At 48.4% G+C, this 19,684-nt stretch overlaps 1 protein-coding gene across 1 annotated transcript in view; it reads left to right on the top strand.

Annotated features, from left to right (window-relative positions):
* KIF11 (kinesin family member 11) overlaps window positions 1-19,309 on the top strand; it is a 705,022-nt gene extending 685,713 nt beyond the window's left edge. The window contains exon 23 of the mRNA XM_069611368.1: window positions 18,948-19,309. Within this exon, the coding sequence (XP_069467469.1) occupies window positions 18,948-19,079 (132 nt within the window). The 3' untranslated portion in view covers window positions 19,080-19,309. The remainder of the gene's footprint in view (window positions 1-18,947) is intronic.
* The last annotated feature ends 375 nt before the right edge of the window (window positions 19,310-19,684 follow it).

Genomic DNA, 19,684 nt, shown 5'->3' with positions numbered 1-19,684 from the left:
ACACAGGGGGATTACATGGCAACATTGGACATGAAAGATGCATACTTTCATATTTCAATTTTGCTGGCACACAGAAAATACCTCAGATTCATAATACAGGACAGGCACCATCAGTTCAAGGTACTACCCTTCGGCATAGCCTTGGCACCAAAGGTGTTTTCAAAGGTACTGGCAGTAGCATCAGCACACGTGCACAGGTTATCCATCCCGATTTATCCTTACCTCGACCACTGGCTCATAACGGGGGATTCTTACGAAACATGCCTGGCAAATACCCAAAAGACGATAGACCTTATTCAGCCTGGGATTCTCCATCAACGAGAAGAAGTCCAGCTTAAACCCCAGTCAAGTCAAGCAGTTCCTAGGGGCTCTAATTCGAACAAAGGACGGCCTCGGCTTCCCCTCCAGCGCGAGAATCCAAAACCTGCTGTTTCAGATCCCTCAATATGTAGCCAGTCGAGAGGTGAAGGTACGCAAGGCTATGCGACTGTTAGGAATGATGGCGTCATGCGTTTATTTTGTTCCTTACGCACACTTGCGTCAAATGCAGGAGTGGCTCAACAGCCAGTGGTGTCAGGCCAGCGGACAATGGGACGATCTAGTAGTTGTTGTTAGGGAGAATTCTCCTTCAAGGTCCCCCAGCAGCTTTGCTGAATTTCTGGAGTTTATCTTTTTTCACCTAGTAAGAGTGTTCATCCTTTTTCCATTCTTACCTGTGTTTTGGCCTATGTGTTTTACTCATTGTGTGATCTTGGGCACTGGAGCACACCACTCCAGGTGCCCCTGTTCTTGTATGGGTTACACAGCACCTTCAGTGTAGTAACCCAGGGTAGTCTTTAAGACTTCCCTCTGACTCCATTTCACTGGGGCTGACTGCTGTCCCCCAGAGAAAGGTAAAGTTGCCATTTACTTTACATATTCACTTTTGCCACAGACCCAGTACACCCCATCTTACATGGAGTACTGAAAAGTGCTAAACTGTACCCCTTTTCTGTCTGTACCTCCCTGAGCATTGTTTCGCTCTTTTAACATTTAGACTTGGCTGGTGGCAGTGGTATCTACCCTAACATTTCTACCGCAATTATATAGATAAACGTGGTAATGCTTTTGGCTATTTTCGCAGCCTTAAGCATAAACCTGCTGCTGCAACTACCCCATTCCGGTGAAGCCCTGCTGCAGTCCTGAGCTAGTCCTGAGCTATCTACCCTTCAACGACTAAGAAGATCCAGTCCGGAGTAGTCTTCCCGTGAGCCTGGGGGGGATAACCAGCTCATCTTCTTCAGCCAGAGGTCACCGTCGTGGTCGAGATCGCTGCACACTGCTGTATTGGTCCGGATAGCCACTTGACGAGCCCCTCCTGTTTTTATGGAGCGCACCTTTTATTCGTTATCGCTGCTTGCTGCATCCCTGTGTGGTGCAGACCCCCTTCAGACGTCTTCTTTCACAACGAAGCTCCAGGAATCGTGGGTCTGCGGGAAACCAACAGGAACAACTGCCAGGGCACCAGCTGCACCATTGGAATAAGGTACTGTGTTCTGCTTGAGTAAACTGGGTGAATCCCTTTTCGTCTTCAAGGCTTGCCCTGGTCTTCCCTCCTTATAACTTTTGTTTCCGAACATTGACAATATCAAAGTACTCTTGGCTACGTTGAATTGTGAACTGTCTAACGGTGTGATCGTCGGCATCAGGCCTCCGGTGTCACTTGAACTTGGCTCCGGCCCTTTGACTTTTGAACTCCTGTTTCTGAGTGTTTCTAGATTGTCTAACCAAAATATTGCCTGTGATTTTTGCCTCCAACACCCTCTGGGTATCTCGGGATCTAAGTGTGTTTTTGCCCCGGTAGCATTTCATGTCATGGATACGCGTTTATTTAGTAGACCGAACTGTAAAAAAGTGATCGCAACCGTATTCAAGTTATCATGTTTGGTTCATAACACTGGTTCATTCCAACACAGGGTACTTACCTTGAGAAATACTGTACAAAGTGAATTGTTTAGTTGTAGTATATTTAACGTGTGGTTTTATTTAAAGTTTAATAGAAGTGTTGTGTTTATAACTGATGGTTTAAAAATAAATGCACTTATATTTTTTACCTGAAACCTTGAGTCAGTGTTTGCTTGAGTCACAGTAATTGTGGTCCCTTTGTGTAATCTCAGCTACTGCTCATATACTCTTGAGATAAGCCTGGCTGCTCCGCAACTGCTACCACTCTGACATAGTAATACAGGCCTGTACCAAAGGTAAACTTGTATTGCCACCTGTAGTCTTAATTGTGTGTAGTGGTCCCTAAGGGCACTGCACAGAATTCTGCCTAACAGTTGTCTCGCCAGCCCTTATTCTCTCTCTACGGTAGGGGTCGAGGGAGAACCTCTTGAAGGGGAAATCCTTTACCACGCCCGCAGTGGAGGCCACTCTCATAGACTCATTTCTCACAGGGTGGGGGAGCTCACCTGCTTCAACAGAAAGCGCACAGAGTTTGGTCGTCAGACATGGCATTCAACCACATAAACCTGTTGTAACTGTTAGCAGTATTCAAAGCAGTGAAAGCTTTTCACACACATCTGCAGGGGAAGACTGTCCTGATCCTCACACAGCACCACAGCCATGTACTATCTAAACAAATGGGGGCACTCGCTCTCCAGGGCTGTCCAAACTATCCCAGAACATTTGGAAGTGGGCTCTCAAACACATGTTCCCGTTATCTCAACATGTTCCAGGGGAACTCAATCTTCTGGCAGACATACTCAACAGAGATTTCCCACTACCCGTGGAGTACGAATGGCGATTACACGAAGGCATTGTCTCCAATGTTTTTGCAGAATGGGGCTTCCCAGAGACCTACTTGTTCGCAACTCTGAAGAATGCTCAGTGTCAAGACTACGCCTCCACTTACCCCCAGAACCTCTCCAAGGGGAACAGACTGTGGATCCTGGATCACATGGTCAGGGAAATGTGTTTACACTCTTCCCCCTGGGCATGGACATACTTAAGGAAGCGAGAAAACTGAACACCCAATATTGCTATTCCAGTAAGTGGAAACGCTTTATCTGGTGCAATACCAAGGGCATCAATCCCATTGACTGCTCTCCTACTCACATTGTATTGTACCTAAGGCCTGGTTTTTAATTCCCTTAAGGTTCACTTAGCAGCTCTCTCGGTCTACACTACGTCACAACAAAAAGTGTCATGGTGGAAGATACCAGTTATTAAGGCTTTAATTGAAGGGGTCAAGAGGATTCACCCCCCCCCCACCCCCCATTTCAAATCAAGCTCCCGGATGGGACCTGAATGTGATATTAACCAGACTCATGGGGACTCCATTTGACCCTATGCATAAGGCAAGTCTCAAAGATCTTACCTATAAGACAGCCTTCCTAGTGGCTGTCACTTCTATAAGAATGTTTAATGAACTACAGGCCCTTTCAGCTCTAGGCCCTTTCGTTACAGTTCAGAGATAAGGTTATTCTGTGCACTCACCCTCATTTTGCGCCTACATTTATCTCCAAGTTCCATGTGAACAAATCAATAGAACTGCCTACTTTCTTCCAGAACACTAACATGGCCGAGAGAAGCCTACACACATAGATGTGCGTAGGGCAGTCATGTTTTACCTGGACAGAACTAAACCACTGAGAAAGACAAACCCATTTTTCGTTTCAGTGGCAGCTGGTAGAGAATGGGATCTTCTCTAAATCAGCAATCTCAGTGGATCGTCATATGCATCACACTGTTAGGGAGAATTCTCAAAATGTGCTAATTCCCCTCTACCTTAGAGACCCCCAGCTCTTTTGCAGTACTTTGGGACTTTTAATTCTGTTGGTTTTCTGTTAATTTTCTTTGGTTATGGAGTTTTAACCACCTCCATAGGCATCTTTTTTTATGCGTCACACAGAACCCTCAGTGCAGTGACACAGGGATGTCTTTTAGACTTGCCCAAGGTTTAAATACCTTCTCTGGGATCAGCTACTCTATCCCAGAGAATGTAAATTGAAATTGACTTTACTAGTCTCTTCCAAATTCCTAGACCCAGCACACACCATTTTACAGTGGAGTGCTGTAGGGGTTACATAGTATCTCCTGTGTCTAAATACTCAGCAGTCAAATGCTACCCTTTCCTATTGAAAAGGCTGGTGGCCTGGTTTTACAACGAACTACCATGATTTTTCCCGACCGTGAACACCGGTAGCTAAAAATCATGGGAGCCATGTTTTTCAAGATGGCGCCTTAATCTTCTTTGTTTAAATGGGTCCCGGTCTTCTTTTTTCACTTTCTTTTTGGAAAGGTCCTAGTGTTTCTCTGCGCGGAAAACCAGTTTTTGTCCCTTTGTTCGTGAGCCTTTGGCGTCTGAGTGTCGGGTAGGCAGGAAGTGAGGGAGGTGCCCGAAACTCCCTATGCTTACTCTCCTTGGAGACCCAAATGCACTCTGGCGTGATTGGCTGGCTGCCTGCCTGTCTGGCAAGGACAGCCACCCTGCTGGGTGAGTGACAGCTAGGTTGGAATGAAAAGGAGAGAACGGTTTAAAAGGCGAGTGCCGTGGACTGGAAGGCAGAGTCCACCACTGAAACGAAAGAACTGAAGAGCTGGAAGAGGACGGCTGCTGCAACTCCTAGACCGTTGGTTTGCCTGGTGAAGCCCTGCTGCAAGTCCGAATTGCCAAACTCCATTCGACAGAGAAACTCCTTCAAGGACGGCTTCTTCCTTTGAATCAACTCATAAAACACCTGGACACCATTCTCAAAGCTGTTTAGGTTTAACCAAGAAGAGGGACACCAGTTTATGCTCTTGAATCTGCAGCTACTGGAACTGAAGTGACTCATTTTTGTTTGCTTTCTTCAACAACCCCGTGCAGTGCCTCTTGTCCCCACGACTGAGGCTCAGGAACAGCGAGATCTGCAGGAACTGCCAGGAACCACAACTTCAGCAAAATTTGTTTCTTCATGTAAAGGTACTGTGCCAAACCGATCAAGAGAACGACACTCTGGCGGTGAAAGTTCGTTTTGTGACCCGACAAATGATCCTTTTTCGTCAACTACTTCTGAGAACCTTTGCAAAGACTTACCAGAACTGCGCTCTCCTATCCAGAATACTCGCCCATTGACTTTGGCCTGGCCTATTGACTTGAATTGAACTCTTCGGGTGAACTGAAACTATTTGCACTGCCTAGCAGGTATATGTAATCTATTCTACTTACTTCTGTCCTTTTTGCTCACTGCTAAGTAACTGAACTGCCATTTGGCTCCTATTTCAGGGGAGCTCAAACTGTCTCCAACTTAGTTTTGTATTGAAGTGTATTGTTATACAATATTAAGTTGTCTTCTAGTGAAATGTTTTCTAAATGATTGTGTAAATAAATTAAGTGTTTTACCAAGAAACCGTGAGCATAAGTGTCTACTTGAACCACTGTGATTGAAAGTCCTCTGTGTAACTACTTGTACTACTCAGTCACTCTTGAGATGAGCCTGGCTGCTCAGCTCGCTACCAACAAGCTGTGTGGTACAGACTTATACCAAAGGTTGGTCTTGCTTACACCTGTAGTCCTAATTGTGTGTGGTGGTCCCAGAGGGTACTGCATGCAGTTCTGCCTAACACTCTGTTACCCTCTTGCTAAGAGAACTGCCCTTCAAGCCTAGAGCACACTCCACTCTGGGCACTGGGGCTTCCATAGCATTCATTGCAAATGGTCCCCTGAGTCAATTTGCTAAGCGGCAACCTGGAGTTCTTTGCACACCTTTACAAAACACTATTGTTTGCTCAATGGGAGGGGGCTCCTCCACCCAAACCTCTGCAGCCTGAAGCTTCATGCTTGGCTATTGATAGGCTGAGGTACAAAGAGTGGGATTTGTCAGACGACGTCCTTGATGTGATCCCCTCTGCTCGGAATCTCGCAACTGTCCATGTTTGCAGGTGGTATACATTTCTGTCTTTGTTCCAGTAGTGTTCTGGACCCTCCATCCTCATGGGGGCAGTACCTGAAACCTTGGCAGCAAAAAATGTGAGCTGCCCCATCAAATTTAGTATATCCTGTGGGGGTGTGGACGCTATGCGTGGGATAGCCCCTGAGACCCCCAACCCTCCTCCGGCGCCTCACTTCAGTCTTTTTCCACACGGACGGTGTTGGTCCTGGCAGCTCGGCACTGGCACTTTTTGGGTGTTCCGCAAGCTCCCCATTCATTCTTTTTCAATTTCTTCATCTCCCTTCTGTGCCTTACCTCCCCCGGTCTGTCGGCAGCAGGAGGCTTTACGAGTTGTGCATCCTGCAATCGGTTGTTCCCGGCCTAGGACCCCCGTGCACTCTGCCTCAAGTGCTTGAGGCCCGACCACCACTGGGACGCGTGCACAGTTCGCAGTTCTTTCGGTCATTGTTCGTTGAATCGACTTTCCTGCTGGAGGGAGATCTTTCGCACTTGACTTCCTGGTCATCTGAAGGACTTTGTGGCCAAGACCTTGCGTCATGAGGAAATGGGTACTTTATTCGAAGGTACCCCAGCCTGAAGACTCCTCCTCGGGGCCTTCGGCTGGGAGGGGGTCCTCTGGGCTCTCTCCTGCGGCTGGCCCAAGGCCACTAAGGCTACCGGCTCCCTCGCCAAGGAGCCCAGGGGCTCTTCTGGGCCAACCACCTATGGGCGCCCCAGCGCTGCTTCTTCTGGACTGGGGTGCGAGGGGCTTTCGAGCGCTTGTTCCAGGCACACCCTGAGGTGCAGTTCTATAAGACTACCAGTTTGGTGGCTGAGGGCAAAAAGCTTCCCGGAGCCCACTTTGAGGTCATTACACAGGCACAAATTGACTTTCAGCCCACTGGCTGAGGTCCCTAAGCCTACCTGAGCCATCTCTGAGGTCGGCATTTATGCTTCAGTTTCTGGGCACAAACGGTCCCCAGCCATGTCGGATCCAGGACAGGGTTTGGGGCCTTCGTGCTTTCCCTCCCAGGGCGGGTCGCAGACTCCCTAAATGGCAGACAAGCACGTGGCTGAGCCTGCGCAGCTGGTGGCCATCTTAGACTCTGACAACAGTCCTCTGGCCTGGCGGCCCCCTCACTCTCATGGGCGGTTGCAGTCCTCTTCCTTTGGGGAGCGGTTCTGGGCCTCAGGTTTCGGGGCGAGTGGTCCCCGCGGCTATCTATACGCCAGCCAGCAGTTGGCATACCCTTCCCAGGTACCTCAGCATTTTGAGCCGGACGGAAGGCCCAGTGCGTCAGAGGGCCGTGCTTCTTCCTCACACGACCTGGCAGCCTGCGAGGACCGTTTGCTTCTAGTAATCTCTTTTGCTTATGTGCTCTCAGCAGATGGCAGGATTCCTTAAGGAGCTCATCGGAGGTGGTTCCCAAAGGCGGCCTCCTTTGGGTCACCCACCAGTGGTTTCAGTACCACAGCCTGTAGCCGTGCCCCACCCCTTCCTCTGGTGCCCTCTCTGCTACCACCACTGCCTCCATCTTTACTGTAGACGCCTGTTGCTCCAGCGCAGCCTTCTCAGGGTGCAGACCAGGTTGTGGGCGTGGGCTTCCTCCAGCTATGCTGCAACATGACCTGGACTCCTTCCTGATAAAAAAGAGTGGGCGGGGGGACACACGAAGCGGAACCTTCTGCATCGATAAAGGCATTTCATGACCATCTACCGGGTCTAGAGGAGTTTGAGAGCATGCCTCATCCTGAGCATGCCCCTCAAGAACCAGGGGTGCTGGGGCAGGTCTTGGCCTTGCGCTCCACCGGCAGCTCGGTCATTCTTCAGCAAAAAAACGCCATCTCATTGGACAGGAAGGTTTGTGAAAAGCCACAGGCCAGCGCTTAGAACAAGAAGAAACGAGATGGCAGTTTTCGGCTCCTGGAGGGGGAAACCAGTCCTCCTAGCGTCCCACTCTTCAGTCGTTGCGGCTGCGTCTTTATATTCAGTCTTCTTAGTCTTCCTCTGCAGTGCACCACCTCCAAATGCTTGTCTGAAGAGGGTAAGGCACTAAAGTCTTTCAGCAAGGGATGTTATCTCAACGCTGGTATTCCTCTCCACTAGGCTAATGCCGACACCTTTCTCGCTGTGGCGAACCAGAAATTGTGCCGGGAGATTGGGCACATTTTCTGCCACGCTTACCCCTGGAATCTGGCCTCCTTCTAGCAGAGGTACATGCTGTTGCGCTGGATGTTATGGTGTCCAGTCTCCCATATCAATACAGTCAGCAGTGGCCTCTGCTTGGGTGTTGAGATGAGGCGGATGGCGTGGATTGCCACAAAGTTTTCCTCAGACGTGCATGATGGGATCCTCGACCACCCTTGCGAGGCCTCTGATATTTTCTTCTTGGCAACATATGACGAATTAACAAAGACGTCTACCCAGACTGCAAAGTCCTTGATGATCCTAACTAAGCCCGGCAGAAATTCTTTCTACAGTCAGGGCAGGTTGGACTTTCGGCAGTTTAAAGGGGTTTCACGACCTTAGAACCCGCCACTCAGACAGGTCACCCAGAGAGCATAGGACGAAGCAGCAGAGGAGAGGGCATTGGGGCCTTTTTCACTCCCCCCTCCTTCACTCCTGCCTCGGATGGTATAAAGCAATGAAGTTTTGGTTAGGGACCACAGTTCTCCTGTGGTGGGCCTGCTGGCTCTTTGTGAGCAACATGAAGCTTTTGTTTTCACAAATCCATGGATTCTATCGGTGGTCTCGACAGGGTTCAGCCTCCCTCTTAGTTATCTGTTGTTGCAGATAGGGTCGCCTGTGCTTCTGCAGAAGGTCCTGCTCCTTTTGGACATGCAGGCGGTACAACCAGTGCCGCCTCTAGATGGGCTCCAGGGTAGTATTCCACGATTTTGTGGTGCCCACGAACATCCAGATGGGCCTGAGGGTAGTCCCGGACCTTTTGTTCCTCAACTCAGAGGTATTCTTCCTTTCCTCTCCTTCCCCCAGAAGCTCACGGTCTCCAGAGCTCTGGTTCTCTCTATGCTGGACTATTGCAACAGCCTCTTTCTAAATCTGCCTGCTTCTACTCTCTGCCCTCTTATCCAGAACAGGACTGCGAGACTTGTCCTTGGCCTCAAGCGCAGGTATCGTATTTCTCCCAGACTGAAATCTCTAAACTGGCTCCCAGTGGCTGCGAGGATTAAGTTCAAACCCCTCTGCATCGTCCACGAGGCCTTTTGAGGCCTCAACGCTCTCTCCCTAAATATCTTCCTTCTCGAGCTCTCCGCTCTTCCACCTCCAACTCCTTCAGGGTCAGTCGCTTCTCCAAGCAACAAGTTTTTCTGCTGGTGCCTCCCGCTGGAACTGCCTCCCTTAAACTTGAGGAGAGCCATCTCCGGTTCCAGAAGCACCTCAAAACCTTTCGCTTTGCTTCTGCTTTTTCTGCTCCCCTCCTCTGCTGACCTCCTAGCTGTAACCGGAACTGCACTGACCACCTGGACATCCTCTGATCTCGGGCCCAGGTCTCTTCCTCTCTCTTCGCCCCCCCCCCCCCCATACCCCCTCCCCTGTTCCCGACAGCGTCACACACCTGCACTGCCCACCAGGCAACCCCTGCACTTGGGGACTGTTTCTGAATCCATACAGTCCCCCATACCAGCCCTTGACACCTGATGTCTGCACTTACCCATGCACTTGCCATAAGCTGGCAGTTACTTATTATCTGTCCCATGTACTGCACTGTCCCTGCCCCCTGCCACGCACTTGCGCGTCCGAATTACACCTGGCCTGGTAGGATCGTTGTCTGTCCTCCTTTTGTTCCCCTCCCTTGCCTCGTCGCCCCTTGAAACACTTGTGTATAGGCACGTTATTAATGCCATATCATTTCATAACTTGGCTTTACCCTGTAAACTCGTCAAGATGCTCACTCATGCTCAAATAGCAGAGTTGTTGTGTGCATGGTACTGGATGTGTTCCTTAGAGCTCAAAGATGCATACCTACACGTCGCAGTCTTCTAACTTCACCGGGAATTCCTGCAGTTCCGGATTATGTCGCTCAACTTCCAATGCAGAGTACTTTCGTTCGGCCTCATTTCGGCCCCTTGTGTGTTCACAAAGCTTGTGAATGCGGTATCTTGTCGCAGTTGAGCCCTTCCACGATCTTGTTTCTTGGAGTCGGGGTGGACACTACTGTTCAAAGGGTTTTCCCCACGGCTGACAGTGTACTGGACCTCCGGAGAGCAATTTTGCCACTTTCTGTCCAACTCTACTAACTCAGCGTGGTGGTTCCAACACCTCCAGGGTCTCATGGCTTTGTGTGTTGATGGTGCGGCACGTCAGACTCAAGATGAGCTGCTTCCAGCTCCACCTGGCGTTCACTTGGGACTAGGAAACGGGGGTGCAGTGTGAGGAACCTGAGGGCATCCTCACTTGTATTCCACCTAGATCCTCCTCTCAGGTGGCCATGGAAAGGCCTTCACTCTTGGATCCCGACCTTGGGGTGGATATGCGAGGGAGGATCACCTGGGTGGAGGGATTTTGGGGAGTGGAGGGAGGATGTCTTTGGCATGGTATTCCCCTTTCCCTTGTCGGAATGAACCCTGCCCTTCATAGGTTGTCAGTCATTTCCTCTTTCTTACACACAATGTCCCACAACCATTTCACTTTAAGACTGCGGCGAGGAGGCGGCGACTGGGAGTTATGCACAATTCCATTCATTCACACCACTTTGGCATTGAGACAAAGGAGACTGTGGAGGAATACCATTTTACAATAACCAGACATGTCCAGCAAACAGGCTTAATTATGGTCCGGAAACTGAAGGCAAGGGCTTGAACCTTGCAACCATTTAACAGGCCCCATGTGCATAAAGAGACCGCCACGGAGAAAGGGAATACCTGCCTGGAGGACAGGACTTGGCTTGCAGACTGGAGAGGGGCTGGCAGGAAGGATGCTGTGTGCAGCAGAATGGTTAAAGTTGCTGGGGACCGAGCGGGCAGAGGCTCGAGACACCTGCAGCACTCCTTGTCTTGTGAGCACAGCAGGCTGCTGGTAGCTATTGTGAAGGAAGAGCGGAGCTACGTGCAACAAGGTTCGCCGGGCTCCCGAGAAGCACAAGTGGAGCAAAACGAAGCCAGACTGGAGAAGGAAGATGCCCGTAGGAGCGGCGCATACCAGTAAGTTTAAGGGAACAGTTTGTTGGTTTTGAAAAGCAAATTGAGGGTTTCTGAATGCTGAACAAGCTGCAATGTGTAACTGATACTTTTGAGAGTAATATTGAATACCGAACTAGAGGAAAGATATGAGCATATGAAAATACAGAAAAGGTAATGAGTACTATTGAATACTGTGAAAGCAAGGTTGTGGAAAAGGGTGAACCCCATAGTGAGTTGTGTGAAAAACACGTTGTGGCAAAGCCAACAAGAGACTGCCAAGGAGAATTCGAAATTAGTGTTGACCAATGACACAGGTTCAGAGATAGAAAACCTGTACTGGCAAGGAAGCCAAAGAACTGAGAAGCATAACCAAGTGTCAAGGGTCATCTGTTGCGTGACTTGCAATGAGTGGACCGTGTGGTCCGACAACTGCGCCTAGACCGAGTGACCCCTGGTTGAAAGGTGCCAAGGAAAGTGGGTGTTGGGTGGGAGTCGGTGGATTTTCAGTTTCTGTGCTAACCTAAGACACCCCCAGCACTTTTGCTGGACTATGGACTGTTTTGATTTTAATTTCCTGAGTGAGTGGAACTTTTCTACCACTCACTTTCTTTTTCTCTGACTGGGATTTTTATTTAACATTTTTCATGGAGTCTGTTAAACTCCATATTTCAAATACAGGCATTTGCTTTTTGCTTTGGCACCCAGCACCCTCTATGCAGGGTCACTGAGGTTTCCCTTGGACTTCCCTTAATGTTTAATTACATTCTCTTGTATGAACTACAGTTCCCAATACTAGTAAGGTAACTTTTAGCTTACTTTCCTTTTCGGGTCCAGCACACACCGTATGTGTGGTGCGGGGGGTTACATTGCAACTCCTTATCCCACTACTCCTGTAAACTTTTGTTAGTGACTTACTTAAATGGCTGGTGGCAGTGGATACTTTTTCTACCTTTTGGTACAGGTTACTGGCAGGCTGATTTCTCAGCTGCAGTGCAGCTCCTATGGGTGACCATTTTCTAAAAATGGCCCCAGTCCTCTTGTTTAGCCACTTTTAGTTTGTCAATTGCTTCTGGGCCCTTCTTCTATCATTTCAAGTAGAGTTCAGTCCTTAATGTGTTATGCCTTTGGCTGGCTTCAGCCCTGAAGCTCGCCCAGGCTCCCGTGTGTCTGGGAAGGCAGGAATTCAGGGAGGGTCCCGAAACTTCTGTCCCTTGTAGGTGTGCCTGGCTGAACCCAGTTCTAACTGTGCTGCTGGCTGTCCTAGAGGACAGCCAACCACCAGGTGATTGCCAGTTCCACAGGAGTGAATGAATGGGTTAAGCATATAAGGTAAGGGTTTTTGAACTACAGGCAGTCGACCACTAGAACAAGGAATCTGAATCAGAAGAGTAGCAGAGATGTCAGCAGCACCTTCAACAACTGCAGAAACATCCGACAGGGAAGACCCACCAAGGACGTCTTCTCCAGCATGGGGTCTGGCACGGATTCACATGCTCATGAATATTCCGTCGCCAGGTTGGGAATCCTCAGTAAAAAAAAAAAAAAATGTTTCACTTTAACTTTAAGACTGTATTTCTCCTCTTAACCAATCCCTGTCCTCTGGGTCATACTGCCCCCATCAATTGACAGTCCTCTCCCTAAACCCCTCCTCTCTGGCAGCCATATGCAGATTTTTACCGCACACTTCAGTGTTGGGAGTGCCATCGTTGCTCTCCGGGCAATTTTAAATACATTTTTTTGTTTTTTGACAGAAAAGGTCAATTTTTTTTGTTTCAAGGAGCCAGTGTGCTCTTTATCTTCTGACAGCGGGGATCCGTTGTCTGAGTTTTGTACCCCTCAAGGGCAAAGATCCTAGAAGGCCATCTTGAGCCTACTTTGCCCCTTCCTACCATGAATGAGAAGGAGGCAAGGTCCATCTTCAGGCCCCGCACCAAGTGTGGTTTACGGAATGTGTTTGCGAATGACAAGTACCTTCAATACCTCTGCTGCCTACACCGGGACCATAAGGAGGCAGAGTGTGAGATATGCATAGGTTTTTCTAAAAGACGAAGGATGGGCACAGTAGGCTGGCGGCGTGGCTTAACACGAACAAGATCAACCAAAGGGTGGGAACCTCAAAAATCACTGGCACCTTGAGGTAAGGCCATATAATAAAACAAATGATACCAGGATAGCAAGAGCAACTGGTAGAAAAAAGGCTGGATATTTTGTCTGGAGTGAAATATTAGCAACACAATGGAATTGAATTTGAACTTTCTTAAAATAATTTAATTCAAACGTTTTGGGATCTGATTTAGCTGAATGAATGCCTGAAATTTAAGATTTTTTAATAAAAAAATGAAGTAATTAAAGATGTCTAATGATGTTTACACTCAAATCTAAATAAAATAAAAATTATGATTTGATTTATTACCTTCTGCCTTTTATCTACCAGTTGCTCTCGCTATCCTGGTACCATCATTTGTTTCATTAACACGAACAAGGCCACCAAGCAGGGTCATGCCTCGTCCAGGACCGGCTGGTCCGAGAAGCGGTCTTCAAAGTCCTTCGAGGGCACCTCATTTGTGCGGGGGGGCAAGATCTATAAGTCCGAGTCCACCGGGTTTGCAGCGGAAGCGGGTTCCAAAGTGAATAGTGTGCGATCAGCATCACCTTACGCCTTCATTGCTAGCCTACCATCAAGTTCCTCCTCAAAGAGGAAGTCATCTACACCGGCTAAACTATGGGAGAAATCAGAGAAGCTGAGGACAGAGAAGGCGGCCGTGCAGCACAAGCAGGCTCAACCGGCACAGGCGAAAACCTTGTTGGCAACCCCCGTCGACGGCTACTACAACCCCGGCTGCTATGGGCGCTGATCCTACAAGAGTGACTCCTGCGGTGCAAAAATATGTCCTTGCCCCTGTGGCGCGACATCGCCGTAGAGACCTTGACAAAGTCTGCAGGCAAGCCAGAAGGGGTGAAGATACTGGCCGAGGCCCCGGTTCATGACCCTCGGGAGGAATAAGAGAGGGGGGCGGGGTGAGGAGGCCCCGAAACAGCCCTCCCAGGTTGTTGCCCAAGCTATGGAGGGCTCGTCATTGGACAACAATGATCAGGAGTCCATTCATACGGCACACAAGGATAACTGCAGCGCAGGGCCTAGCTTTCCTGTTTTGCCTTCTCAGCCGAGGGACATTTTCTTAGATATTCTGTCGACTCTCCACACCTTGGTGTCCGATCCAGTTGAGGATTCCGCGGCTTCGGTACCTGTGATCCCCCAGGTCCCTGATCAGCCTCCACCAAAGAGGAAGCATTATCTGACGCCCCCATATTAACCTCCTGCGTCTGGCCCCAACTACCAGAGTAGACCCAGACACTGGTACGGGAACAGATGCAGGCACGATGGCAGATTAGGATATCGTTGCAGCGGACGGTGAGTCGCCACATTTGGATGCCCCACATAGGGTTTCCCCACTGGATGAGGTGGGTTTGTTCCACTCCATGATCGCCAGGGCCTCTGAGCTATTCCAGCTGGTGCCCAATAAGACCAAGAAGGAGGGCTTCTTGTTTCAAAGGCAAGAGGCCAAGAGGAAGACTTTCATGGGGATGCCTATTCTGGATGATTGGGAAGAGGGCTTAGGCCTCATGAAGAACCCTTGCACAGCTCCAACCAAGTGAAATAGGCTGGGAACGAAGTATAAGGTGCCACACTCGACACCAAAGTGCCTGTGGTTGCATCCACAGTGTAGGCGGTCGCGAGGAAACTCTTGGCTAACCCGTCTCCTCTCCAGTTCCTCCGGACAGCAAGGGGGAAAAATGGATGCCATGGGGAAGGTGGTGATTTACACCACAGCGTCCACAAATCCAGGCGCCCAACGCACTGACGTTCTTGGCCAGGTACGACGGGGAGTTGATACAAGCTAGGACCGATCCTGGAGTTCCTCCCCAACGATGAGAAGATTGAAGCCCTCTTCCAGTTCAGGGGGCGGGGGGGAATGGCATCTGACCACACCATTACAGTGGCATTGGATGTCTCTGACACATGGTTCTTGCAAATTTGGAAGGGTGTCTGTCTTCGAGGGCAAGGATGGATGAATGCCACTAATGTCTGTCAGGGGGTCCAAGTGAAGGTGCTGGACATGCCCTTCGACGAAAAACTGTTTGCGAAGGTCGTCGGCATGTCCCTACAGGCCTTCAAGACGGAGAGGGCCAGTTCTCCCAGCACTCTCCAGCAGCACCACTTGTCTTTTCGCTCCTCCAGGGGAAAATCAACCAGGTGTCAAAAAGGGTTCTGCACGTCTTACAGACAGCCGTCCTGATCCTCTATGCAAGAAGCCTACAGAAGCCCACAGTAGCGGAGGACAGCATCGCTGCCACCCTGCAGGGCAAGACGCTGGCGCGTTAACCAAAACGTTGGGGGGGGGGGTGCGGGGGCACTCGTGCATCCCGGTGTGAAGCTGGCTGACGAGGTTAGCCGGCGTGTGGTGAAAGATCACCACCGACAGATGGGTGCTGTACGCGCTCACCCAGGGGCACACCTTGGAGTTCCAACGCAGATGTCCTTGTATTCCGCCCGTTCCCCGTCAAGAGCAGCACATCCCGCAGCTTCTGGAAGAGGAACGAGCCAAAGGTTTGCCTGCAGATTCCACCAGCCGAAGAGCCTGGGAATGCGTTCTGCCGTTGGAAGGGCTGTTTCTGTATGTTTCCTCAGTTCCCTCTCCTGCTACAAGTCTACACACTCAGACCGTGTCAATGCAAGATGATGCTCATCACCCCGCTGGGGCCGACACAGATTTGGTATCCGGACCTTCTCAGTCGATCATGTCGCCTCTAGTCAAGTTGCCGGTGGTTCCGGATCTTCTCACCCGCGATAGAGGCGCAATCCTTCATCACGACCCTGGATGGCTGAACCTGAAGGCTTGGCTCCTGCAGCCTTAGAGTTTGGAGGTGGAGTTGCCAGCGGACTGCAGGGAAGTCCTCACTAGTGCATCGTCTACCTTAAAGTACTACTCCCATAAGTGGAAGCATTTTGCTATGTCGTGCCGGTCGCATTACCCCTCTGAGGGTCACAGCTCCACAGATCTTTCCATACTGGCTATCCTTGGCAAAGGCTGGTGTGGCCCACGCTTCATCTGGACCATTTGCAAGTACATCATCTTGTGAAGATCAAATCCAGCTGAAACTTTGCCAGCATTTGTGTGGACCTCCACAGGCAGGAATTCTTCCCCAAAAGTCCCCTCACAAGAGTTCAGGCCCGAGTAATCGAAGAGAATCCAACCAGCGATATTCAATTCTTCTTGGTGCTAAGAAAAAGGCGCCAACACCAGAGCAGCTGGAGTGAGCTGAATCCTTTGCTGCTGATCCCTTCTCCCGAGTGCTGCCGCTGAAACCCATCAGAGGTCTCCCTTTTCGTCACCACAACCAAGGAGCAGGAATCTGGGTCTGCATCTTTGCACCTAGAAGGCGACCATCTACATTTTCATCTTTGCTCTTAAGTTACTGTGGGGCTTGGGTTGTACTTGTCTTAGGCCATTTTCGATGCTCCTTTTCTTTGGGAGTGATAATTCTTCAATTGGGAGTTGACCTCAACTCCACTGTGTAGGGTTTTACAGCCTGTGTTATCAGGAAGGCTCCTCTTGAGCTCCTGTGTTTTATACAAGAACTGACTGGTTACTTAACCTTCCTCTGTAGATTTCTATCAGGACTGCTGCTGTCCATTTGACTGTGTCTTTGCTGGTTTGCCAAAGGTCCAGCTTCTTGATCTTACTGGCTTTGTTAGTGCTGTTTCCTCCATACACTTTAATTGTGAACACCTTTTTAGTTGGGAAACAGACTGCCTACATCCCTCTGAGAGAGTGTACTTGTTGTTTAACAGTTGCTAGCTGTGTTCCGTCTAAACCTTTATTTCCCTGCAAACTCAGTTTTGCAACAATGAGTGTTTTTACTGACCTTAACTGACGTCACTCTGTGTGCTGGATATGTAAAGCATGTGAAACATTACTCGCCTGCATTATTCCATCTAGAACTTGATTCCATTTCTAATTCAATGTTATTGTTGCTGCATTTTACATTTGCTTGTGCCTTGTGTGTGTATATAAATACATATGTTTTAATATGCATCTGCACTTTGTACTGGGACTGTATGCATGTGTACATTACTTGGTAGTATGTTTATTGCTTTAGCACGTTAGGGCTCTTTTTGTACTTTCTTCAGCTCCTGTCTAGGCAACTTTCTACTGCTGTTCCCCCTACAGTAATTGCATTTTAATTCCGTATACAGTTTTCCAGGTAATCCTTGCACAGGTTTTCATGAGCCCTGTTGCACCAGATGTGACCAGTTTTTGTGCACCTGCTTCATTGAAGAGCAGGGGGATATGTTCTGTGTCTTACTTATTTAATCTCTCACACAGTGATCAGAGCTTGGACCATTCTACCATATGTTTCAGTACATTGACCAGCGTCAAGGGGTATATTCCAATGTTTCCCACTTTGGGGTGCATCTGTGTGACATATTTTTTCAGGCATTTCTGACATGTAAGCATTTTAAGGGAATGTGCAGAACATGTTATGTCCTTAAGTGGATTTGGCATTATGCATGTGCATTTGACTTATTTTTATTCCATGTTTTGTGATTGCTTTACATACCATTACAAGTCTTTTATGTGGTCTTTTATTGGTGCCATTCATGTTGTGCCTGCCACACACCAGCATACTCACTAGCCCTGTGGCTTTGCACTATGCAGCTCTAATCGTTTCAACATGGCTGCCTGCTTTTCTCTTGATCTTGCACTACCATGTCAGTGCTCTGTAAACAGCAAAAAAGGACCTTGATGTTTTAAATGTTGAGAGGAAATGTCCCATTGTTGTGAACAAGCACTCGGCAGCGAGGTCGAAACTAGTCTTTCCCTGGTTTATCAGTGTTTATACTTTTTTCATTAAAGACCAGTGTCGACTACATCACGCTTTTGTCTTTACTTTGTCTCTGGTGCCCTGATCTTGGAGTGTGATCTGTGCCGTCGTCCTGGTGTCTTTTGTTTTCTTGTTTACAATATTTTAATATAACAAGTGTTTTCTTGGCTCTATGTATGTATGTATGGATTGCTTTCTACTGATCTATAGCTCTTATAACGAACTCCCTCCTAAAATGAGCCTCTCTACTCAGCCACTCTAGCGACGTGTGTAGTACAGGCCTATATTAAGAGTTGGGTCCCTAATACCAAGAGAACTCTTATGAAGTTTAACACCAGTTGCACTTTAGAAAAATGTAACTAACAGAGATAAAGAAGCTGTATTTTATCACAAACCAGGACATGTTTTTGGTTGGGTGGTCCTCCAGAATTTTCTGGTCTAGGTGGTGTCCTTGCTTGTAGGTCTTCGTCCTGGTTTGGGATTCTATTAGAGATGAGGCATCTGTGGGAGGAAGCAATCCATTAGAAGAATAAATTACTTAACTCTCTGTTCTTTATGATGCATATTCCTCCCACAGATTCATCGCCTTCCCTACCTGCCCCTCATGGCTGATAGCAAGTACACAAACTATTCTGTGTTCCGCAAGCATCGGAGTGCTAGGGAAAAAAGATGAAACTGAGGTCACGCGGCACGGCACCTCGATTTATACTGCCCCAATGTTGTGGCCAGTGTGGGTCCCAGAGGCTTTGGGCAGAGCCGCGCTGCGCCCCATGGAGGCAGAAAGGTTTCTGAAGGGCAGCTGCACTGGGGAATGGATATAAATTGAGTACTCATGGGGGAAAAACACCCATCAGAACTTTACAGAGAGGCAAGTAATGTGGTCTTTACAAATTTCTGATATCTACAAGCGATGTCTATGAATGTTTGCAGGAAATGAGGCAGAAGGACAAACATTCTTTTTTTGTGTGCAAATTACCTACCATTTTATGCAACTACTGTTCCACAATGTTTTTTCATCCATAGCACAAAAAAGGCCAGAAAAGAGAGAAGGAAAACAAAGCGAACACAACGCTTCTGGAAAGATCGAAGCTAATAGAAGATGGTTCCGAGCAACTCCTTCCAAGATCAAAATTACCATTAAGAATACAGAACTAAAACTTGGCTGCTGTACAGTTTCTTGTCTTTGTCTACTTCTCGATCGTTTTTAAATGTGTACGTCTTGTTGGTAATGTGGCCCATTTGTCATTGTTGGATCATTTTAAAGTGTTTTCATATATATATATATATATATATATATATATATTTACAATTTTCACGGTATTTAAAGAAAATATATTAACCCTAATTAACTTTTTATGGTCAATAAAAATTTCTTATATACCTTGTTTTAGTGCGCATATGCTTTATGTTCATGTTAAAGGATATTTTTACCGCGTACCATAACCACCGGAGTGGTCCCCTGGCGCTCTGGCGGTTCTGAGAAAAAAAACGTAGGGGTTGGGGGGGGGGGGGAATGAGGGGGAGTTGGTGGGGATGGAGAAGTGCAAGAGAGCAGTGATGTGCTGTTAGCGGCCTCAGCCCGGAATTCTGTTGGCTGGGTTTGGGGTTTTATACTAATCTATCTATCCTAATCTTTTAAGTGGGTTCCCATTGGTGAAGTGTTATGATTTCCACCTCATGGAGTCTTGGACTGTAGAACCCATTTAAGATATCCCTCGCAGGATTCTCAAACTTAGGTGGCCCTGACCTACTACGCATTA

This window comes from Ambystoma mexicanum, chromosome 8 (genome assembly GCF_040938575.1).
Source record: "Ambystoma mexicanum isolate Mex_15411 chromosome 8, UKY_AmexF1_1, whole genome shotgun sequence".
NCBI lineage: Eukaryota > Metazoa > Chordata > Amphibia > Caudata > Ambystomatidae > Ambystoma > Ambystoma mexicanum.
Note: the sequence above shows the minus strand (reverse complement) of the source record. Positions and strands in the feature narration are given on the sequence as shown.